This window comes from Neolamprologus brichardi, chromosome 23 (assembly GCF_056152115.1).
Source record: "Neolamprologus brichardi isolate AB-2024 chromosome 23, ASM5615211v1, whole genome shotgun sequence".
NCBI lineage: Eukaryota > Metazoa > Chordata > Actinopteri > Cichliformes > Cichlidae > Neolamprologus > Neolamprologus brichardi.
Window position 1 is genome coordinate 10,435,617 of NC_142125.1, and position 25,268 is coordinate 10,460,884.

At 47.6% G+C, this 25,268-nt stretch overlaps 1 protein-coding gene across 8 annotated transcripts in view; it reads right to left on the reverse strand.

Annotated features, from left to right (window-relative positions):
- The window catches only part of nfia (nuclear factor I/A), a 143,351-nt gene that overhangs the window by 96,199 nt on the left and 21,884 nt on the right, over positions 1-25,268 (reverse strand). For 6 of the 8 annotated variants that reach the window (XM_006790299.3, XM_006790301.3, XM_006790298.3 and 3 more), the window contains exon 2: positions 841-1,369. In XM_006790299.3, the coding sequence (XP_006790362.1) occupies positions 841-1,369 (529 nt within the window). Of the gene's footprint in view, positions 1-840; positions 1,370-7,359; positions 7,863-25,268 lie in introns of those variants that run through there. The other 2 variants (XM_006790303.3, XM_006790300.3) reach the window with 1 other exon arrangement.

The window sequence follows — 25,268 nt, forward strand, 5'->3', positions numbered from 1 at the left end:
ATCTGCAAGTCGCTTAGAAACCCATCTACACCTTAAGTCCTGCTTCATATTGCACCTGAATTACTGGGTTTTCACGTGATGTTGGAATAATCGGAAACATAAATTTCCAACTGGGGAAATCCTTATAAATCTGCTCAAAATGAAACAACAACTTAGAATAAAAGTTTTACTGCTGCAGAGAGATCCCAGAGCAGATACCACCCAACCGCCGCAAGGCGTGCCCTCTGAAACGTGTGCTGGGCCTGCACAGCTGGGGCACATTTAGCTGTGAGACTAGGTCTTGTCATCAAAGAACAGCTTCCAGAGATGCATTTATTAATCAGCTAAAGGCTTCCTTCAACAAACAAGTTCATCTTTGAAAACTGTGAGAGTCAGACCAAAGCAGCGATCAGGTGGGCTAAGCCAAAAATAGCACAGCATTAACGCTCCGAGTGCAGACAGGAAATCCGCCATCCCATGTGGATCCATGTGAAGGGACTCGAGGACAAGCTAGCTACCTGCAAAGTCTGTCATCTCTCCAAGTTTTTACCACAATAAAACCATGTAAATTTCATTTCACAGAGATCATTTCTGTCTTCCACCAAAGGAAGACCACTGCAGTGAAACTGCTAGGTGTCGGCAGCTAAATGGAGTTTAACTTACATGACAGACACGTTCTTTCTTCATTAACCAAACTGATGCTGCCACAGAAATACCAAACATGTCCACAGCAAACTCAGAGAAACCAGCATCCAGCACCTGAAGTGATCTGATGATCCGCCAGCAGGACCGCCATTTTCTCGCAGCATCTCTCTCTCACAAACACACACACACACCAGCAGCAGGAGAGGCGGGGCTTACCTGCATGCACGAAGTAGGCCAGGTAGAGATCCAGCTCCTTGACTGAAACTCCAATGTGATGCGGCTGTACGCACAGGCTGGGGTTCGAACACTGAGGAGACTTTACCAGCCTCTCCCCGTCAGTACTTTCGAGGGGAATCCCTTTGAATAAAATCACCATGACCAGGTCCAGCCGCCACACTTTGTCCGCCTGGCGCAGGCAGTCGATCCTCCTCATCTTGCCCTTCTGGTCGGGGTTGGACAGCACGCAGCACGGTGCCTTCTTCCCCGTCACGGTCAGCACAAAGTCCTCCCTGAACTCGGGCCGGATGTCCTTGCGCAACTTGGCCAGGAGGCGAGACGCCCACTTCTGTTTGACTTCGGGCTTCTCACTGAGCAGCTCGTCCTTCACGGCGCGCTCCTCCTCCTTGGACATGCGCTTCTCGTGCTTCTTGAAGTACTTCCTCTTACGGGCCTGAAGGTTGAACCATGTGTATGCGAAGGCCCGGACGTGGGGCAGCAGTGCTTCAATAAAAGGATGGAATTCATCCTGCGGGACAGAGATGGGAGACGCGGTGAGCGGCAGGTAACATGTCACGTGGCCACATACAGCATTTAAACATTATAAGAAACATGACGACTGAAGCACCGGCTAATGAGCATGTTACAGATGCAGCTTTAAGTAAAGCTTTTTGTGTTGTGTTTGGGTGACTGTTAAAACTCAGACCTCCAAAAACAAAGCGTTTGTCTCGGCTTCATAATACCGCGAAGGATAATAAGAAACATGCAGGTGTCTGCTGGTTAAAGCAGGAAACAGCCTTTTGCACTGACATCGACCCATCCATCCTCCCCGACCTCCACCCTGAGCCTCCCCTGTCTGTCTGTCGACTCATTCCTTTTGCTGTCATCACAAATACTGCAGTAGAGAGCTTCACATAAACGTACTCGCGTCGACCAGAGAGGTTAACAACGGGTTCCCTTCAGCTGGTGTGAATTTAGAAAAATGATTTTATAAAGCAGGACTGGAGATCAATTCAACAAAATTCTCTGAATGTCTCTTTGTGCATCGTTCTAGGACATTTTTCACAAAATTTGGCTTTAACGACCTGCAGTCAAAAAGTCTGCAGGGAGGAATTTAGTGAGGCTGAGGAGCTGTTAAAAACCTCTTAATTATGCGTTTTAAAAATATAACTTTTCAGACGTGAATGTTTGTATTTGGAACATAATCAAGTATCTGCTCCACAGAAAAAATAATAGAATATTTCTCCAAATTTTAATTTGCAAATCGGGAATGATGGACGGGAATAAGAAAAGAAACAAGGAAATACTGTAAGAAGTAAAAGTGGAAGGAAAATGAGGAGGAAATTATGGAGGAAGGAATAAAAATTTGAAAAGGAAAATCAGAAGAAAAGTAGAAAATTTAAAAGCAGAGTTCAGACTGCAGCTTTAAATTCAAACCTGTCCTCGACTCTGTGACATGAAAAAAAAAAAAACACACCGCCGAGCAAGCGGCGGGAAGCCCAGCGCAGGGCAGCGTTCCTGCACGCGCTCAGAGCGCACCGCGAGGGGGATTACAGCTGCATTAAAGGTGCATTATGTGGCTTTTGGCTGGTGAGCGTGGTGCAGTTAACAAGGTGGGAATATGGTTAGACAGCACGTCGTGGATTAGACCCAATATGGGGCGGGTTACACCTGCTCTGTGCCGGCTTTCTGCGGGCCGACTAAGGTGCTGCAAACCACAGCGCGCAAACACAAGAGGAGGAGGAGGAGGCTCAGCTTGGCCGCCTCAGGTTTCAGGGAGCAAAGCTGCACGAAGCACACGGAGCCCACACCTCCTCCTCCCGTCTGCCAACACAATAAAGATGAGAAAGCCTCCAAAACTCAGAGACCTCTGACGCACAGCGGGCCCAGCTAGGACTAACCCAGGCTGCAGATGTGGCCACATGTGGTCCGCACTTTGATCTCGGTGAGGTGAGCTGCTCCAGCTCTTGATTTTTAACAGTTGAATTTTATAAAAGATCATTTTTAGACACAGCTTTCTTAGATCTGTTCATTTCGTGGTTTCAAATTTTACCTGCTGTAAAATCTCAGAGCTTCAGTAACGACAGTATCCTGCCTCACAGTCACAAATAGTCCAACATTTTCTCACTCAACCTCCTCAAACACAAGCAACCATCCACCAGGCCAGCAGCAGCCAGTTCAGGGCTGTGATTGGTTCATGAACCCTAGCAAAAACAACTTTTCCTTCCGGACTAAAACACATTCGAGTAAAAAGTGCAAATGTGCCGTGAACGGGGTAAGTGCGTGGCTTCGTCCTCAGACGAGCAATGGATTCAAACCCAGCGTCTTTGTACTAACGGCGATAATGAGCCCAGGAATAAACAGACGCTGTTTTTAGATTTAAGAAAATCACCGTCAGGTAAAAGTAATCCGAGTACAGGACGTGTGGCTGTTTGACATGTGGCAATGAAACGACTGCGGTCACATACTGAACCAAAAAACAAAAACACATGCACTTTCAGCTTTTAACAAGCACATGTCACCCTCAATGGCCGGGAACCAATCAGGAGTCAACAGGAAGTTAAGGCCGTGACATTTAGATGTTATCCCAGAAAACAGGTTTTACCGCAGTTTCTAATTTATTTGTTTTTTACTGTTTTTTATTAGCATCGAGCTGATTTAAGAGCAGCGTGTGATTAAACTCCACAGGCTGAAAGACTTACTTTATTTACAACACATCAGCTGATTTTTATTATTGTCTGTTATTTACAGAGTATAAAGGTGTGTTCGGGGCTGGTCAGAGGCAGGGTGGCAGGTTCATATGTGAGCTGATTAAACAGGTGAAATCAAAGTGTCCAAGAGCATGGATGAAAAACTAACTACTGCTCTGTGGTCTGTGGTGCCGCTCAGAGAAAACCTGTGATTTCACTTTGTTTCCCTCTAAACACAGACGGCTATGAAGGAAAACAGCAGCAACAGCATGGAAGGAGGAAAATATAGTCCCGGGGAAGCAGACGGACAGAAAACGTCTTCATGGAACATTTTTGATTTGGACCAAACCCCTCGGAGGCCCAGAGCACCTCCTCCTCCTCCTCCTCAGCCACGTACTGAAAAAGAAAAAAGCTCTATTCATAGATCAAAGAGGCTTGCACAGATCTCGATACGTGTGAATGCCTCCAACCGGGTGGCATGTGGACGCCGGCTCACAGCTGTGCGCGAGCCCCACAAACCCGCTTTCTTTCTTCAGAGGCGAGCTACTTCACAGGAGCTCGAGCTGCGGAGTCCCTGAAAGCACAGCGCATTATTATCATCATTGTCCTGAACCGAGTCTGATCCAAGAGTCCACCTGTAGCAGCTCTTTGACTCTCTCCTGCCTCAGTGACAAGCTCCTGTAGCACTTCATGTTTACAAGCAGCCATCACAGCTGATTTCAGAGTGCACACACATGTCCGAGTGAACCAGGATGTCCTGAGGTCTGACCCGATTCTCCACGAGACCCAGAGACTGTGTGTTTCAGCGCAGCATGCAGGAAACTGTTAATTACATTCATTTTAAAACTGAAAGTTTCCAATATATCTGCACTCGTTCAGAGCAGAGTGCTTAGAAAGGAAAAAGTGGGAAGAGTGGAATTGTGACCCCCCGCATCATCTCAGTTTAAATCACAATAAATACAACGAATGTTTTATCCTACAGGAAACCGTCACACTGAACCAACGTCGGCTTCCTGTCTGCAGCTCGAAACTCATTGGTTCCCTCTGCAAACACAAACACATTTTGTGGGATTTTTTCCAATAAGCAGGATGGAAATCTGGATTTTTGGGCCCTAGTTTCAGCGGGGGATTAATATGTTTGTAGGATCGGTGCACACTGGGTGCTCAACATTAAAACTCAAACTGTTTGGTTTCTTAAAAGAAGAGTTGGGGTTGGGGCTGCAGGTTCGGGGTTAAATGTATAGAAACCAAAGTTTTCCAGCTGGGAGTCAGAGCTGTATTAAACCTGGAGCTCGGAGCGCTGCCTCCAAAGAGGAAACTGTATCTCCAGGCTGTGCATCAGAGCACCAGCTGCACGCCTTTTTTTTCATACAACACTGCTCGCCCTCCCTTGTCAGAGGCTGTGAATACAGCACATTGTTTCTGGTTGGAGACGATCCAGGCGAGCGGCTTCGTCTCCAAAGCGCCTCCAGCAGCTCCGCGGCCGACCTGCAGCCGCTCTCCGAGCCCGGCTTTCACCGCAGGACGGCCTTTTGTCTGCGAGCGTCCTCGGGCGCTTATTAGGACGCAGAGCGGCTGCTGGACAGGCGATGTGCTCTCTCTCTCTCTCTCTCACACACTCACACACACACATTCCACAGTGGATCTGCAGCTCGCTGGCTCTGGATGTTCGCCGGAGCCACATACCAACATTCCTCACAGCCCAGTGCAACGTTTCAGCTTCCTGAGCCGCTCACACCGACTAAACCGCCGCTTCCTCCACTGCCTCTTCACACTCCGCCCGCTGCAAACAAAATCCCACTTAACAAGTCACTCACTCTCAGATTGAGCCTGAAAACAGGCCGGCATAATCCCTCCTGTTCTCAGGAATGTTTGCAGTCCTCAGACTGAATAATCCTGCGGCACTCCTCGCAGAACTCCTCCCGCTGTGTTTCTGGGGTTTTTAGAGGTTTACTTCAGTCTCTCTGCTGCAAATATTTTAAGCCACAAAACAAAGAAAATTCAGACGTTCAGCGTGTCGGGAAAATCACCGGGAGGCTGAAGCCAGGCATCGGCGCTCCCCACAGCCTCATGTCCATGTTTGGATGGATTTGAATAAGTGAAACTAGTGCTGAGAGTTAAATCTCTGCACTTTGTTAGTGAGCGTGTTATAAATCAGACTCATTAAAAATCAAACGACACGCTGATCGATTTGCTTGAGCTGCAGGGAATTTTTCAGCTTCCTTGAAACATGAAATTCCCGGGTTGGATGTAATCTGGGTGCCGTTCCCGCCTCCTGAAGCTTTCTCCTTATAATTTGACTTTTTTTGGTTTGAGCTGATTTGTGCTGAAGCGGCCAGCCGCGCTGCAGCTCAGCGCTGAATGAAAGGCCGCCCAGCCGAAGTGGGCTTCTTTCTTCGTCTATCTCTCGGCCTTTTTTCCCTGCAAGGGGAGAGCGAGCACGGGCCGAGGCTCGCGTCCCCCGTGCACCTCGGTGACAGATGTAATGGGCACCGAGTAACAACAACCCTCTGAATCATAGTCATTTAGAGGCGCAATAACCCTAATCCCCCCCACTGCCACACTGAGGGAATTATCGGCCTGTCGTCTGAGGCCCGGCGGAGCTGCCGACGCTCCGCTGCGAGCGCCCGGGGACCGACAGGAAGGTTCTCACCAATCAGAGGGTTCGATCCCCCTCATACCAACTCAAAGACAGCACGTTCCTATTAAACCAGCCACACACATACACATACACATTCCTGCTTTATGTTTTGGGGATCTGATGGTGTTGGATCCTCTTGATGCAGGTTTGGGAAAGTCCAGCTGATCGGACCCTTTAATTCTGACTTTACTGATAAACACACAAAAATATTTAGATTTTTATATTTTAAAAACGATCGAAAAATCTGCTGCTTTTTTGTTTTTATTCTTTTTAAATAATCGACGTGGAACTACGCACAGATCTGAGCTGTTTTTCTTTAAAAGAAGTTTAAACGTTCGTCCGAACCACTGCAGAGAAATATACAAATTTAATCACACCGTAAATGACCAAAACATTTCGTGTGAAGCGCCCTCCCGTGGCCGGCAGGCAAAAACAAGCCACTTACATCACCTCTGAACAAATTTATCCCAAAGAATTATGAAATTTCAGATTCAGACTGAACACAGACAAAACTTTAATAATAATTAATTTTCACATTTAAATTTTGATTTTCCCCCGTTTCTCTCTCTCTCCCTCTCACACACACAGACACACACAGTTGTCAGAATATTTCCCTGAAACAAAAATAAAAAGCTGAATACTGAGATGAATCACACACACCTTCACACTAAAACATTTTCCTCTGAGCAGGATTTGTAAAAACCGACAGTCTGCTGTTTATTGGTTTTACTGCCCGGTAATCAGATTACATGTAAAGCTGCTGCAGATTCACCCACAAATAAAACCAGAGTCCGAGAAAGAAGGCGACAGGGCAAACACGAGCACGCCTCACGTTCATTCACAGCCACGATCAATAAATCCTCTGATGAAACTCATCATCTAGAACTAAACCTGCGTTTTCTCTGCGCTTCATACACCAGAGCTACTGTTCGGAGCCTGAAACACGTCCAGATAATTCTACTCTCACCTCTGACCCTGAACGCAACCCCGCAAGAGCGAGCGGCTGGCGGCATACAGCCCCGCAGAGCCCCGCAGAGCCCCGCGCAGATCGGCGGCGGGACTCAGCGCTCAGCCCGGGCACGGAGCCGCGGGCAGAACCGCCGGAGCTCCAAGCGGCGTGTGCCGCGCGCACAGCCGCGCGCACGGCCACGGACAAAGTGCGTGAAAAGTGCAGAAAGTGTGACTGACCTGCGTGAGGCACAGCGGAGAGTACATGTCCGTCCTCCGTCCGCCGCCCGCGAGCTGCGCTGCGTTTATGAGAGCGGCTGCGCGTGCGCGGGGCTCTTACTGGAACTCCGGCCCCGCGTGTGTGCGTGCGTGCGTGCGCGAGGAGCAGCCGCCGAACTTTGACCCCGCCGTCTCCGCTCCGCAGCCCGACACCATCCCCGGTAACGGCGCCGAGAGCGCGCTCACAGCTCCGCGCGGCCGCGGCGCGAGGCGGCCCCCGGCAGCATGTCCGTCCGCCCTGCGGTGCGCTGTGGCCGGCTTGCGGCGCTGAGGCTGCTCGGTGCGGCGAGCACGCGGAGAGAGCGCGCCCGCTCCGGCCTGAGCTCCGGGACCTCCGGACTGCGGCGTCCGCGCGCTCACACCCGCTCCTCGAGCCTCCGCTGCGTGCGTGCGTGCGCGCGCGGCTGAGCTGCTGGATGCTCCTCGCGTGAACCCGACCACGGACTCACTGATCGGTATCACCGGGACGGGCTGAAAACTTGGAGGCTCACGTGACCGGCGAAAACAGCGCGGGCGGGGGGGCGGGGGCAGTTTGGGTCGGAACTCCGAGCTGCAGCTGCGCAGTTCTGCTCCCTGATTCTGCCCCGGGGTCTGCCCGCACAGGGGGCAGGGGCACGGCACTCAGGGGCCCCGGGCAAAACACACACAACACACAGAATAATGAACACAAAGACACAAAAGTACACAGAAATACACACGAAGACACACAAAGAAATACACAGAAATAATAAAAATAAACACAAATAATACACAAACGCACAAATAAATACGAACACACACAAATAATAAACACAAAGACACAAGCACAGAAATAATACAAATAAACACAAATGCACATAAATGAATACAAATACACACAACTAAATACAAATAATATGCAAACACACAAATAAATATTAATGATACAAACACACAAATACACACAAACAGTACGCACAATTACACAGAAATAATACAAATAAACACAAATAAATACAAGTAAATGCAAATAGACACAAATAAATACAAATAAAAACAATAAAAATAAAAACAAACCGCTGAAATTTTTTGAAATTATTATTATTATTACTATTATTATGAGGAGAAATGAGCTCAGCTCTACTTTACATAACACACACACACGCACACACTTATATAATGTGTGTGATCAGATATGTTGCCAATCAGCTGTTCTTTATGTAAAGCTCTGTGACCTCCGACCTGTTTCCTGAGTTGAGTGTAAACAGCTGTTGACCTTCATCTTTTTTTTTTTTAATTCCATGTTTGACTTGTTTTTAGATATTTTTGCTCCCACAGATGTTTAGTTTTTGTTTCCCGCAGTAGAAATGAGGAAAACAGACAAATGAACGAGTATGGACCCGCCCTCTTCACCACAGGTGTCTCATTGTTCACATGTGTGCATCTTCATTTTCAGCATCAAGCTGCTCTGAGATCCATCACACACCTGGCACCACCACCACTTCCACCATCCTCTGCTTCACACTGACTCTGGATCAGCAGCCATCAGAAACAACTGATTCCTGAAAGCTCGTCCGTTTGCGGTTCTGTGCCTCTGTGCGCTGCAGGCTCTACCTGTTCCACCTGAACAGGAAGAAGGATGATGACACACAGAACCGCTTTGAAAGGTTAAAGGTCAGATCCTGCCGTTTACTGTGAGGAGCGTCTGGGGTGATCTGAGGACCTGCTGTCTGATAAAATATCTGAAAAGCTGTTTGTGATGCTAAAGCCTCACACCTGCAGGAAGTTCACAGGTCTGAAGGAAGGCGGCCGGAGTCACCCGAGGCACTCAGAGAGTCTGTAAACGGCTTTACGGGGATATTAGTCTGTGGAGATCCTGCAGGAGCATCTACAAGATTCAATAAAGCCTCCATAAAGCTGCAGACGCTCCGACGGTCCCGACAGTACCATCAAACCGACGCTGAATCACCACGGAGACGCACAGACCCACCATAAACCCATACAGCAGTCCAATCAGCACCAGCCTCCACCTGTCCCCAACACAGCCCCTCAGGTGACCAACCTGCAGGAACATCAGTGGGCGGAGCCACCACAGGACCTTCTGTTTCACCACAGTTAAACACAACAACACAAGAACAAACCAATCAGATCACACCTCATAATCATCGTCATCGCCATCAACATCAGCAGCAGCAGAAATTCACTCAGGTTATCTTCTTTGAACTCAGACACACACGCACGGTTCTTTTATCATCCAATCAGAGGACGCTACGTCACGACAAGTCTGTCTCAGATGAAACATCACAGCTGTAATCAATCAATAATCAAGCATTTTGATCTGATCGTCAGAGTCCACAAAGGATAAAAGCAGGTTTGGATTACTCAGATTACAGATTACACGCCGTACGCACCATTACAAAGGTGAGTCAGGTTTGACCACAAAAACTATTATAAATCAATAATTAGGACAGAAAGGGGTTGGTCTGGCTAACTGAGACACTTCAGCGGCTCCTTCGTCAGGCTGTTTTTATTTGTTTGTTTGTTGTGAGGAACACTTGTGAAGTCAGGATCACTGTATATATGGAAGTGTTTTGTGATCCTAAGATGTTTCCAGCTCAGTGCTGGTGGCTGGTGAAGCAGGTGGGAGATGTGCTGACGTCACTTCCTTCTGCAGGCTCATGTAATCGATGGTCTCAGAGGATGTGGAGGAAGCCGTGACGTCTGCCTAGTGAAGCAGCTGCGTGCTCCCGCGGGCTGGACCTGAGCGGCGAGTCGTCCGAGGTTAATGAACAGAAGCTTTTATGTTAATAGAAGGAGCGGCGCCGTGATTTAACAAGACAATCTGCACATTTACTTTGGCTCAAACACGTCTGAGGCTGCTCGTTATCGGGCGGCCAAACAGCGGCTCTGAATGAAGGTCGGCACACAGAGACGGTAATTAGATTAGAGCAATTAAACCAGCTTTTTGATATGACCAATAATCTTAATGTGGAATTCACAGCAGGACATCCTGCTCCCGTTTCATCGTTTCCAGCAGATGCGCCATGATCTGAGCTCCAGCTTCAGGTTTAACAAGCGTTCACGTTCCCTCGCTCCGAGCCTCACCTTATGTCAACAAGAACTCATCCGTCAGGCCTCACATCCTGAACTACAGGCAGATGATCAGATGGACCAATCGCAGATGCTCAGAACTTTTATTTGTTCCTCAGGACATTATTCAAAGACTGAGTTCGCCTCACGGTTCCTGCTCTCTCAGTCTGACTCATTAAGAATCCTGAGAAGCATCAGTCCTGTTCCACCAGCCAGCACCTCGGAGCCAGAGAATCACATGTAGAATCACTTCTGATAGCGACCACGAAGGCGACCGCAGCGAAGAGCAGATCCACTTTTACCAAAGGAGAGAAAAGCATCACCATGAACCAATCAAAGACTCAAATGTTCCACTTTCTCAGTCCTTTCCTGCACAGAGCACTGATTCTGCAGCACAAAGCTGCCACCATGGAGCGCACACAGCATTCATAAAGAGCACGTCACTCACCTGAAAACACCTGGGCAAATCAGGTATGCCCTCACCTGAAGGGATAACAGGTGACTGAACTATGGGAGGAAGATGGTGCTTTCTGCCTGTCTAATTTTTTTTCTAAGTTTTTTTAAACCTTCCAAAGAACAGCTCAGACAGCACAGGTGTAATCACCTGTCAGACAATCAGAATCAGAAGAGGGCGGAGCTTTAAGTGACCACATGTGATGAAGTGATGATCGGGTGTTTAAGGTGCAGGTGAACGCCTGCTGAGTGTCACAGTGCTCATATTTCTCTGCCTCATCAGGCAGCAGAGGCAGAAAAGCAGCCTGAGGCGCCATCTAGAGGAGACTCACTGACACTACAGCAGCCTGTAGCCTGTGTGTGTGTGTGTGTGTGTGTGTGTGTTTGTTTGTGTGTGTATGAATTCTTACAATCTTGGTGGGGACCAAAATCTGAAATTGGCAATACTGGTGGGGACCAAGACCAAAATTCAGGTCCCCACAGGGTTGAAGGCATTTTTCACACTCAAAATGTGGTTTTAGTGTCAGGGTTATAATTGGGTTATGGGTAGGTTTAGGGAGAGGGTTAGGGTTAGGCATTCATTTTTGATGGTTAGGGTAAGCGGCTAGGGAAAACATTATGTCAATGGGATGTCCCCACAAGGATCACAAACCAGACATGTACGTGTGTGAGAGTGTGTGTGTTTTTGTGTGTATGCATTTGAATATCTGTGTGTGTGTGTGTGTGTGTGTGTGTTCATTTTACAGGATCTAAGGGAGAAACTTTGATAAATTCTCTGATTCAACAAAAGCTAAAAATCTGATTTTGATTCGTTCATTTTAGTAAATAAAAAGTAAAAACATTGAAGACAAAAACAAGAGTAAAACTTCAAAGCCTGAAATAAATTTCCACAACACCAGTAGTAAAAATATTCATTTGAAGTCTTTTGGGAGGGTGCATGAAGCAGTCTGTGTTTGCAATCTGACCCCACCTGCTTCTGCCAATCAGTGGTGATTTCCTGCAGTGACATTTTTTTTGGACGCCACCGAGCTGCCATTTCAGTAAAAAGTTGTGGAACTACTTTTGTCCTAACAGAACAACAGAAGGAACCGAGCTGGAACGTTCCGCCAGCACCTTCCACGATTTCGGACGGCATTTTCAAGAAAACGTTTGAAATGATAGAAATGTCCCTCAGGGAACGTTCCTGGAAGGTTAAAGGTCAAACGACCACAGAACGAGGTCCCGGAGCTCAGGCCTGCAGCGCTCGGAGAATTTGATGTCACGGGGATGTTTGTGACGACAGGACGTTGCCCTGAACGTCAGCGCAGCGTTGTGAAGTGCTGGGCGGTTGTCATGGTAACAGATTATAACCCGTGTAACCAGGGCCGAGACTCCAATTACATTTCCACCCCTCAGAGAGCGGCCAATCAGCCGATCGGCTCCTTCATCTTTAACGGAGCGCTGTTTAAATAAAGATTCAGTTTTTTGTCTGTTTGTTTCTGCAGTGCAACGCACAAGACTGGAACGGGTCAGAAGATGATGGGGGGACGCCACCAACCAGCCAATCAGACGTGAGCAGAAATCCAAAAACTCGACATGGACGTCACCATGGAGACGGGCTGATGTCGGCGGCAGTTTGGGCTAAAAAATACAAAGTGTGTGTTTCTCTGTGTGTGTGAGTGAGTGTTTGTGTTTGTGTGCATGTGTGTGTGTCTGTGAGTGAGTATGTGTGCATGTGTGTGTGATGGGGGGACGGGGGCTCCTCCACCTGCTCCCACTGAGCTGCTGCCAGGCTGGAGACCAGCCAACAGAACCAGGCCTGAAACCAAGCCGCAGCCAAGCTCGCACAACCAGAGAGAGAGGGAGGAAAACAAGGGAGGAGGGGGAGAAGGACAGAAGGGGAGAGGAAGCACGGAGCGATGGGGAGGAAGAATAAGGTCAGAAAAGCAAGAAGAGGAGGAGGGGGGACGCTTCTCATTTGTTTTCTTTGTGGATCTGAGACGTTGAAGCAGCTGATCATCGGCCATCATCTCTGCCAATCAGTAATCAATTTTTACATCTCAAAACCCCAAAAAACGCCTGATTTTAGTCCCAAAACCTCAGAAATGAGTGATGATAAAAATATGAGAGCAGGGAGGCCACAGATGAGGAGGAGCGTTACAGCGAGGAGGTGTAGATCAAAGCTGGAGAACAGAAGAGGAGAGGTTAGATTGTTTAGGACAGGAAGAAGAGTGGAGGCCCTCTGAGAACATCTGCAGCAGCTGCTGAGCAGAGCTGCATCACAGCCTCGGTTCTCCCTTATTTCTTTGGATCCATGACACGAGTCAGAGAGAACCGTCGTTGAGACGGTGAGCAGGAGCATCATCACCGTCAACGACAGTCACATCAGCACACACATCTGGGCCTGATGTGGCATTTGCAGCAGAAGCTCTGTTGTTGGAGTTAAACAGCAGCAGCTGCTGAGGGTCCAATAGTAGGATAAACGAAGCGCTGACATTCTACATCTCTGCAGCCAGCTTTGATCTCCACCTTTAACTGCCACCCCATCCATGGAGCCCCAGAGGCTCAGGTAGACCTGGATTGAGCCCCGGCTCCTCCTGGGAGAAGATAGCGGACCCTGAGCTAGCCTCAACAAACCTGCGCGAGTGTGAATGTCGGGCAGAGCTGCTCAGGTGTGAATAAAGCTCTGGGTGTGATTGGCTGAATGAGGGCTCAGGATTAAGCAGAAAGGCGTTTTTTATGTTCCGGTACATTTTCACACAGGACCCGTGTTGTTCACCTGTTGGGCCCCCGGCGGCCTGCACGGAGGTGGCAGGTACAGACCTAACACGGGGGTCCGTCAGCTGCATCACTTTGCTCTCTGAAGACCTCAGTAATCGCAATCTGAGAGTTTAAATCCCAAGATCGGAAAAATCCAAACCCTCCTTCAGTCCTCTCGTACTTCTACCGCAGGGAGGGCCTGACCGCAGATTCGTAGTTTCACGTCTGCAAGAGGCGCAAAAGGGACATCTGAAACATGCATGTCTCAAATAACAGTGAACGTGAATGAGAGTGAGAGCGAGACCAAACCGCGAGATCGGACCGGGAGATTGGATCAGGATCAGGGGAGAGCAAGATCGGACCGGGATCAGGAGAGATTCGGAGAGTGTTACTGCAGCTGCTCTGTCTGCTCGCCGAAGGTGTTTATGGCTACTGGAAAATGAAGCGCCCATTTGACGCTGACCTTGGCGGTGTGGGTGGGGCTCTGTTTACAGTTTGAAAACAAACCAAAAAATAATTCCATGAACGTCAGAATATCATCGCTATGATGACAACCTCACCTCACACACACTTAACTCCTTTTTCTACTGAATACTGTGTGTGTCTGTGCATGCGCGTGTACGTGAGTGTGTGTGTGTGTTTAGGATGAAACAGGAAGGCAGTTGTGTGGTGAGAGGCAGGCAGGAGGAACAGATGGCCTGGCAGAGCATGGGGAGAGGCCGGAACCCCCCCACCCTCTGACCGACTTTCATTGATGAGCCCGTGTGTGTACGTGTGTGTGTATGTAGCACGTGTTAGACACATATGCCATTGCGCAGTATTATTTAGAGCAGCACCACCCCAACTATTCTGAGTTTACACACAGACACAAATGGAGCCGTTCGCCAGCATCCCCACACAAACAGTTTCTGCTGGTTTCAGCTTCAATCAGCTCACACACACAGACTCACACACACACACACACGGGCAGAAACCTGGCTGATGGAGGAAAATGTGAAACAGTGAAACTTGATCACGACTGAACAAATACATACTTGACGACTTGAGAAACAAACGCAGCCACACAAACGCTCCCTGACACCAGAGCAGCGCCTGATCGCTGCTGCGGGCTTGATTACAGGTGTGCACATCTGGTTTTAACGCCAGCTTCTTCTCTACATGAAGGACAGCGAGGAGTCGGGTTAATTAGACTTGTAAGAATGTCAGAAACAGCAAACACGTCCATAGTACAGCAGTGCTGTCAAACATAAGGCCCAGAGGCCAGAATCGGCAGCTTTGGAGAATGTGAAGGAGGATTTAAACTTGACCACCCATCTTTGGAACAGCATCTTTTATCAGAAACAGAATATTTTATTAATCCTGTGGTTACAGGACAACAAGAACAGTAACACACTGTTTGCAAAATATAAGAAACAGCACGTCTTCACCCATCTTTGTGTTTCCTCTAAGCCGATCTCAGAGTTGGGATTATTTAAACCCAGACTTGTTTGCGGTACTGAGCATGCTTGATCATGCCCCGTCTCACCCGGTGTGGCAAAGACGCAGCAGACTTCAGAGGATTTTGAGGTGACCCGTGCCTCCGTCCAGCCCGACGGGAACGTTAACATAAACAAGATGAAGCGCTGCGAGGGCCGGAGGACGAGTCGAGTTAGCGGTTCGGTACGAACAAGAGAAAATCCTCCTAGACTCACCTCCGGCCTCCCTCAGAGAGAGAGTGTGTGTCTGTGTGTGTGTGTGTGTGGTTGGAAACCCTCGGCTCGGTTTATGGATCGAGTCGAGGAGAAAGTTTCACATTATACAAGCTAACGAAAATATCTGGTGAAGCGCTGAAGGGAAAGCAGCGAGGGGTCAGAGGTCAACCCCGACAAGAGACAAGCTCCTCAGATTCTTCTTTGTCTCTTCTTCTTTCTGTCTTACAAATCTAACACACACACACACACACACACGTTAATGCCTCGCTCTTCCCTCAGCAGCAGATTGCCCACGCACTCCAGGTTTCAGCAGGACCCAAACCTGACGGGGCGCCCAAAAAATCTTCTGCCTGCTTTGAGAGGAAGAAGGAAGCCTGCAGGCGAGATGATGGGGAGCGCAGGCAGGCTGGCAGCAGGGCCGGGCATATGCTGCCCCCCCACCCCCCACCCGAAAAAAATAAAAACACAACAACAACCCCCCCGCGCCTCCTTCTGTCTCCTCTCTGCCAGGAAACCAGTCTGCAAACCAGCACAGCCAGTGAAACCAGTCAGAAAATCAGGCCTCCCGCTGGGGTCACCTTGACAGACAGATGCACAGCAGTTTCGAGGTTCCCCGTGAAGAGAAGTGGGGTCAATGAGAGAGGGCCCAAGCTCCTGCAGACACGAACACCGTGTGATGTGATCGCACTCATCACACATTACGGTGTTTCATCAGCTTTGAGCGCGTCCGAGTATCTTTGTCCTGATCTTTACATTTGAGAAGTGAAGTTTTCTCTGTGTGAAGATGAAGATTTTTCTCCTGTTTCTGTTTCAAATATATTTGATTTCTCTTTCAAGTTCACATTGATTTATATTTCCTTTTTATTTTTACCTTTTGACGCGTAAATCGTTTTCTTCTTATGTTAGTCGATACCAGGCTCACAACAGAAATACAGATTTGTAAATATTAATAATCAAAATCAAAAGAAAGAAAACAAATTCTAGGAGCAGATTCAAGCGCAAACATCAGTTTTATAAATTACATTTGATTTTTTAGTTTATTGGGATTTCTTGTTATTGCACATGAAGTTTACTGATCCGTTCAGTCACATATTTGATTTTGGCAGATTTGCTCCTCCGTACATGCGCAAGTTTAAACCCAGACCAGGCACATGAATATTACAGATTACTGCATTAGATTTAGATTACTAGTCTAAAATATGACGATGTGAAAGTGAACTTTAAACATGTGAAATTGTGTTTTTATTTGAAAATGTTTTCAAATGTTTAAAGAGAGAATTTCAGCCATAAATGAATCTTATTGAGAAGTCGTTCATTTTTCACTGCTTGATGTGGAAAAGATCAAAAGGATTCAGATTACAGATTTTAATAATCCAGTGGATTACTGCATCAGTTCACACCATTTGTATTCATGTGACAGTCGCCTGCCCATTCAAGTCTCATTTATGCAGCCCTCAATGTGCTGACGTTCATCTCATCCTCTGATGAAGGTTTTTTTTCTCGATGCACAAAAACTGATCAGCAATCATATTGATCAGTGTTCAGCAGACGTGCCCCTGATCAGCTTGTTGTGTTTCTAATGGAGGGAACTCACCTGAACACACACACACACACACACACACACACACACACACACACACACACACGCCCCCTCCCACGCCCCAAAACACAATGTGAGAACAACAGAGACCTGCCAGCTGTTCACATAAACACGGGAGACACAGCTGGAAAGACACACACACACAGGTGCCGGGGGAGCCAATGCACACGCTGTTTTAATTAAAATGATGAGATTATAAAGCAGAAGCTGGTTAGATGTGGTGTGTTCTTTGATTTTTTTAAACCTGCTTTTGTGCGATGAGAGAAAACAGAGTCTGTTTGTGACTTAAACTGTGGTTCAGGGCCCCATCAGGGGCGCTCAGGAAGATCACAGGGGTCCAACGGCCAAACGGGAACAAGTTAAAGGTAAGATACAAGAGTCTGAAGGACTCTGACGTGATTTTATTTAAACTTTAAAACTGAACTTTTTTTCTCTTCAATTAATGTTGATTTTTGAATAGATTTTTCTTTTTGCACTTTTTTTGTGTTGATGTTTTTTTCCAGCTTTGTCTTGACTCGCGCCCATTTCACGCCTCAGTGGCTGGTTTAGGCCACTGGTTCCGACCCTAATACATTTTTAATTGAACGCTGCGGCCGTTCTCTCACCCTGTCTCACTCTTTCTCCTGACAGGGACGGGGGCGTTTAGACAGGAGTGGCGCTCAGCCTTTTGTGGCCCTCGGCGGTGGTCGGGAGGCCGGGCCCCCGTCTCCTGCGGTGTGACTAACGTGGAGCGACAGCGCCAAGGTGGCAGAGAGCTGCGGCCGTTCTGCTCGGCTCGATGCCGGCTTTGTGCGCCGTCACCGCCGGTTATCTTCCCACAACACGTGCTGCTGTCAGTGGCCGAAGCTCCCCCAAAATCCTCCTGAGGCCCCCACAACTTTAATGTCTTCATTTAGCACAAACGTGTGTCTGTGTGCCTGTGTGTGTTGGGTTTCATACGAGCAGTGTGTTCAAACTTCTCCACAGGCTTGGCGAGAAACTCATGAAGCTGCTGACTGCAGATACTCACAGGAAAAACCGCAGAAGAAGAAAAACAGAGTTTTGTATTCCAAAAAATGAGAAAGACCAAAAAACATCACAGCTGGAAGTGCAACAGTGCAACAGCGCCCTCTGCTGGCTGCTCAGGAGCACTACAACAGTAAGATCTGAACACAGAGGAGAGGAGGTCAGAGGATGAAGGGTCAAACTGCAGAAGGCGGCTCTTCTGGCGCTTTCACACACGCCTCAGCTTTAAATGTGGTGCAGCTGAAGCACATTTAAATCTCATTTCCAAACACAGAAGACGAGCTCAGGTTAAAGATGCTCCGTCATTTCTGTCTCTGAACACGAAGCGTCTGATGTAACTCCTGCCCACCTCGCCTCCTTCCAACAATACACCATGACCGTGACCACCTCCTCGCACCACGCTGCCTCCTCAATCACGTGTAAGTCCAGCAAGAAGCATGTGAAGCTGCAGGTTAGCAGAGTGTGACGTAACTCGATCACATGTTTGATCTGCTCAAAGTTCTGCAGCAGAAACTCTCATGTGACCTGACAGGAAGTTCGCGCCTGCTTCCTGTTCCTCGAGTCTACTATCAGCCTTTTCTTATGCCACTGTGTTTCTTTCACGTCCTGAGCATTTTTAACTGCCCTTCTCTTTTATGTTTTTAACTTGGTGTTTTTAGTTTTTATTTCATATTTCTGTCATTTTAATTGCATGAAGCAATCATTTACAGGAATCTAAGAGCAGCACCTGGCTTTTGTGTGTTTTCTTTAATGCCAGGAGAGCAGCAGTGAGTGATGAGGAGGTCAAACCAAGACTTGAACTCTACCACGTCTGTAAAACAGGACTGTGGGCTCTCGTGGTCAGTACTGAAAGCACTGACAGCAAAGGCCTTACAGGGTAACGGAGATGCATCACGACATCACGACCATACGAGCCTTCAGCTCATTGGGTCTCTGCACATCCTCAGAGTTTCTCTTTTTACCACAAACTCAAACACTCAAATCAGTTTTTATCTAAATTTACAGAGAGACTTCCTTTCATGACCAGTGTGTGTGTGTGTGTGTGTGAATAAGAGTGTGTGTGTGTGTGTGTGAATCTGTGTGAGTGGGTTCAGAGGTGTGTGACCTCAGCGTGGAGGAGAGTGATGACCACCGTGGGGGGCAACAGCAGGGAGGGAGGATGATGAAGGACGCTGTGGGAGGAAGTGGGACGCGGGGACGCCATCACTCACTGGCCCCTCCCACCTCCATCCCTCCTCCCATATGTGTAGCATAGGGAGATGATGTAGGTTTGTGGATGATGCATGCACCTGAGCTCACACCTGGGCGCCCGGCCAAGCGTGTTTGTCACGTTCGATCTTCAGCTCGTTAACAATGCAGAGTCGGAAACTTTAACCCGACCAGAGTCTGTACCACGCTAGCCCGTCCGCTACACCTGTGCAGGGATGATCTAGACCGCCTTCAACACAGTGACATCACAGACCACCGGGAGGTAATCTTCTAATCTCAGAAATCCAAACGGGAAGTAGATGCTTCCTTAAGTCCTGCCGACATCGTTAATCCTAATAAAAATGCTGCTGAACACAAAACCTTTAGTCTCACATCACCGTAACTACCTCCCACAGATTTCAGACCACCTTAAACACATCTCAGTGCCACTTTTAACTCAGTAATTGTCTCCTCATCACGCCTCACCTCCTCACCTCTCCTCTCTCTCTGACCTCTTGCATCTCCCCTCTATGCCCCCCCTCCGAGTGAGCAGGTCAGAACTTATTTCCGCAGTGCTTAATAAGAAGCACATGGCTGCTTTCTCTCTTCAGCCAGCGCCTCCTCTTTCTCCTCCTACTCCTCTGCTTCCTCCAGGCCACCTCTTCGGGTTGACTGGGGCCAGAGGGGGAGACAAAAATCTGTGAGAGGGAGAGGAAGGAGAGAGGAGGCGAGGGGGATTTCCACTATTAGAAACTGGAGATCCAAAAATTTCCTCATACCACCTTAACTCCCTCCTTTACTCAGAGACTCTTCTCTCCACCTTAAAGTGCCTCGCAGCATCCGCCGCCTGTTCAACTGTTACAGGATGAAGAACGAAGATGTGACATCAGATGCGCTTCCTGCCCGTTCACAACTCCGATGACGACACCTGCTCTCGAAGTGAGACAGGAAGTCACAGGAAACGCAGCGAGGAGCGAACGAGGAACGGATCAAACTTTCATGGATACAGCTTTTAACACTCAAATGTGTTCTTCCCAGCATGCATTTCACACGGCAGGCATCACAGCAGAGAGCATCATCTGCAAATTTATTCCACAGTTTTCATTGGCTGTGACCGATCCCACACACGCTGCCAGCTGACGCCCTCACCTGTTGCCTCCCACCGTTATTCGTGACAGAAGGAGACTTGATACGTCACCCCGTCCTCAGCATCATTGCATTGGTGCTTTGACACGATGAATGAGGCGACACTGACTGGCTGCTGGCAGTTTGGGCTTAAGGTGCAGTCAGTCATTTTAAGAGGTTATTTAATAAATAAAAAGGATTGTGTACACATAAATATGCAGAGATGAATGTGTTCAACAAACTGACGCATTCTCACAAATGTCTAATTATTGTATTAAAAACACATAGGACATACATCCTCCCCCACCATGTTTGAATACACAGGTCATGAAGGACATTTGCCTTCTGCCGATGGCGGAAGACCACAGAGTACCGAGCCAAAGGTGGAGGAAAAGAGAAGTTATAGGTGTTCGCCTGCCGTGGAGGAACATTTAAATTCATGCCTACATCTTCAGACTCAGGATGCGAAGCATCATACCTGTCTTACAATCAGAGACAGGGTCCTCTTCACAAAAGAACCTAAACCACAATCAAACAATAAAACCTCGTCCTCTTCGTCCACACCTTCATGTCCTGAAGTCAGGCCTGGAACACTGGACACTGGAAAACGTGCACAAGTTCATTTATTCCCAATGCTGTTACACTCACTTACTGTCAGAAGATGAAACATGTGACCCTCCCATCTCCAGACAGCTGACAAGAACCGGTTGAACAACAACAACAGGTTACAAGCTAACCTTAAAGCAGCTAATGTCAGGCTCAAGTGTCCAAAAACATCACACTTCCCCTCTGATACAGTTTGATACATTGACACACCGTATGAGTTTAATCACTAAGTGTCCAATAATGTTAAATACACTTTGAAGATAGGATCCCTAACACCCACTAACAGTAGCTAACAGCAGCAAACAGTAGTTGACAGTCGCTAACACCATATAACAGGAGCTAACAGCTAAGAGTAGCTAAGAAAAAAGGCTGCAGTTATATAATATATATATTATATATATATATAATCAACAGCTCACCTCAGTGTTGCTGTAATCACACAGAAGAGAGATTCTGGCTCTCTGACTCCTTTTTTTACAGACTCCTCCAGAGTAAATAAATGTGGATGCTTTACGCCCACCATTGACAGCTGAGGCAAAAAGTGGACTGACAGCCTTCCACTGATAGGGAAAAAATACAAAGAGTAGTAGAAACATGCTGGCTGGTCATGGCCATTATGGCGTACAGTTTCAATTGAATGTGTTTGATCTATCTATAGGTTTGTCCTATAGCAGCCACATTAGCTATGATAATGCCTATAAATTAGTGGTTAAAAGAAACAACTCAGTTGACTGCAATCTACTGACTAGTGATGAAAAATATTACACACTGTCATTTTAATATTTATCACTTCACACCAACACAGTGAAAAACGATGAGGTGGCCGCTGAAGGAAACTTGTGTGCATAACTGAGATAAAAAAAAAACAGAAGTGCTGACAAAGCAAGATTGTCTGCAGAGACCTCTAGTGGCTGAGTGAAGAAGTGCATGCAAACCCTACAGTGGTTAATGTCGCATTTTCTTAAATCTAAACATAGAGACTGGGGAACTAAATCAAACCAGTGACTGAAATCAATTCAAATCATAAACCTGAAAGCTCAATTTATCAGCTTTTCTATCTCCAACAGCACAGGAGAATGTGTACAACAACAAATGGAAATAGCACCATGTTAACATGATGATGGTGCAGTGTGGGTCAAAGGGTTATCTTGACTAATCAAAGAGTAGAGCACCAGCTTGTGTGTAGCCTGGCAGACAAACCCAGGAAAAACCCCACAAAATTCAAACTCTTCAGGTAACAGAAAACTGACCCGAGTAAAACATTAATGTGTGGATTTCAACAGGTTGATGTGACGCCCTGACGAGCACGCTCAGACTGAAGTAATGGAGCTTTAAAGGTAAACTCAAAGTACGAAAGGTGAGCTTTTATAACCATTGTTACCATCATTCAGAGTGTGTGTGTGTCTGTGTATGTGTGTGTGTCCAGCTGCAAGTTGCTGGGAATAGGTGTATCATGAATATTCATGATGGAGCCTCTGGTCGAAACAGCTGCCTGAGAGACGGGCGCCCCCCACACACACACACACTCTCATGGCTACAGCAGCTGGACGGAAATCTGTCTGTTTGTCTGCTTCAGGCTGAGACACACAACAACAACGCCGCTTTGTCGCTAACATGTGCTGAAGTCAGCAGGCTGCCATCGCACACTTACGGGAACAATGACAAACACTCGACATGCTCCGTTTTGACAAACAGGAAGCAGAGCACAGAGTGCAGTACCTGTGACGTCCACCGGACAGCGCTGTGGGGAACAGTTTCGTACTACCACGCCGTCTTTAGCAAACGTTTCCTGTGGGTTGGCTCCTTGGTCTGGCCTATACAGCAGGTGTGTTGTGCTGTGTAAAAGGTGGCCCGTGTTCTGTTGGTTAAACGAAACTTGCAGTAAATTAAACAGATGTTTAAACTGAGTTACGGTTGCATGCATGACAGAAACACCCCAACATCTGGCCCGGCCTATAAAAGACAACTTTAAATAAACACACAGTGATCAAAACATCCAGAGGACACTCTTCACTTTTCAGATAAAACTCAGTCTGCAGGGTTACGTGAAAAATTGCTCACATGTTCAAACGTCTGGGATCAAAAACTCCCCAAATGTTGTTGGAACATCAGAAACATCTTTCCAACCAATCGTATTTGGCAGACAGGCTCATCTGCATCACAGCGAGTCATACTCAAACTCGAGCTAACACCTCTGGTATCTGCGCACAGCTGGCATGGACTCAGCCGTCAAACATCATAAGGTTCGTTAGATTCTCATTTTTAGTTTATTAGTTTGGATTTTAGAGGATTATTCTGGTCATGTCCACCTCTGTGCTTTTATTCTTGGACTCCACCACACTCAGCTCGTCAGCTCGCTGACGGTTTGTCATGTGACTCATCAGCATTCAAACGTCAGGTTTTTGAAGGTGGCAGACCGAGAACCACAGTGTGACGTTTTACCACAGCTCCAATCACCATCCGGTCAGTGAGAGCGGACTCCTCCTCAGTGCGCTGGGTCATTACCGGTGTGTTAAACTTGGAGCAGATGAGATATTTTCCCAGGCTGATCCCAGCTCCTCTCTCATCTCTTAGAACTTTAGGGCCAATCAGATGTCATTTCCTGTTTGATCTGAGCTCTTCCTGATGGGGGAATATTCCCCTCCAGCCCTGAAGCCACTTTCCAAACTCCCTTCTTCAGGGTTAAATCAAGTTCCCTCCAAACTTTTCCCCAAATATTACAATTATGCCGCCAGCTCGTCCGTCGCCGAGAGGCGAGCGAGACAAATTTTCGGTCGGCCGTCCAGATGTTCCAGCAACGAGCAACAACTGTCTGGTATCCTCTGGAGGGCCGGCCCTCACGTGTCACTCAGCTGTTTCTGAGGCGCGCACCAACAACAGCTGTGCCGTCTCAGCACAGCGTCTCTGATCTGATCTGCTAATCACACCGTCCGCCTCAAACTGTCGTTCGTTTCCCTCTTTTTCATCATTGTTTTTCTTCTTTCAGGTTTCAGGTTTCTGCTGTGGAGACTCGTCCATTTCTCACAGAACAGTTAACAGTAATAACACTGAAATTAAGGCATTCATTCAGGGATTCAGGGATTAAAGCTGGTGTGAAATGCTCAGAGGAGGGAGGACTCCTCTCTGACTGACCTCACCCCCTTCAGAGGATGTAAACCAACATAAAAGGCAGAGAGAGCTCCAGCATCGCCCCCCCGTCACCGTTTCTACATCCCAGTCTGATGGACTTTATATCAACCATGGACCAGGCTACAGCAGCATCCTCTTACTAAGGAGACCTGACCTGATTTAAGATGGAGCATCCTCATACAGATAGTCCTTGCTGGGTTAGATTCAGGCCTTTCGGTTTCTGGCACAAAACCCCAAAAATACAGCCTGACGAAAAAAATTTGACATAAAGTAGGAATCACAAAGAAGCCCTCACAGATCCAGAACCGTCACTAAAAACGTCATGGTGATCAACAGTGAACTGCAGTCACGTTCAGTAACTGTTAGACGCTCCCCTCTCCTACTCAGCAGCCATCCTGATACGTTACCTGAAGCATTATCTAAACTAATGATTGTTCCTGTGGACGCGTAAACTTCAGCCGACACGTTGTGGCTAATTCACGACGGAAAAACACTTCTGATCAGGATCAGAAATCATTTCTGTTGTTTTGCACACGTGATCGCGAATCATCCCATTTTTTTCTGCTCGACTTCTCTGAGGGACCAAGAAATCGGAGCTTTTTTAAACTGTTTCACTTTGACCCAAACTTTGTTTTCTATACCTGAGTGCTTCTGGAGCCTGATGCTGTTGTTATGGCTGACGTCACATCATACACTACAACTGTAACATCAGCAGAGTCCAGTAACTGTTATACTGGCGGTGATCAAATTCATGTCCAGCTCTCAGTCTGTCACCTTTCCTGATGCGATGACTGTTAAAGTTGATGTCCTGAGAGCAGCTCGAGAAAGCCACTGAAATCACTTCCTGTGAGTACATCACAGCTGATGTTATCCTTCGCTCTGCACGCAACCGTGTTTTCTGACCGTTTGGCTCTGGGGTGAAGTTAAATGAGGCTCGACCTCTGACCTCCCGTTTCCAGGAGTAACCTGCTCGTCGGTGCGTGCGCTCCCTCCAGAGCGCCTCCTCCGTCTGCCGCTCAGAGCGTGAAAAAGATTCAAACCGTCAGATCTGTTTGTTTCATCGTGTTCCTCACGGCGTCCCACTTATCAATGCAACATGAGCCAAATGTGTTTGTGCTGCAGAGCGGGGAACAGATGGGCCAAATTAATGATCCCGTGTATGTTTAAAGTAGAAAGGTATTTATTTGCGTGCGTGGCCGAGGGCTGGAATTAAACGGTGTAGGGAAGGAGAACTTCCTTTTTAGCAAATCTCGAGGAAAAGCGACGTTTTCACAAGCTCGCAGCGA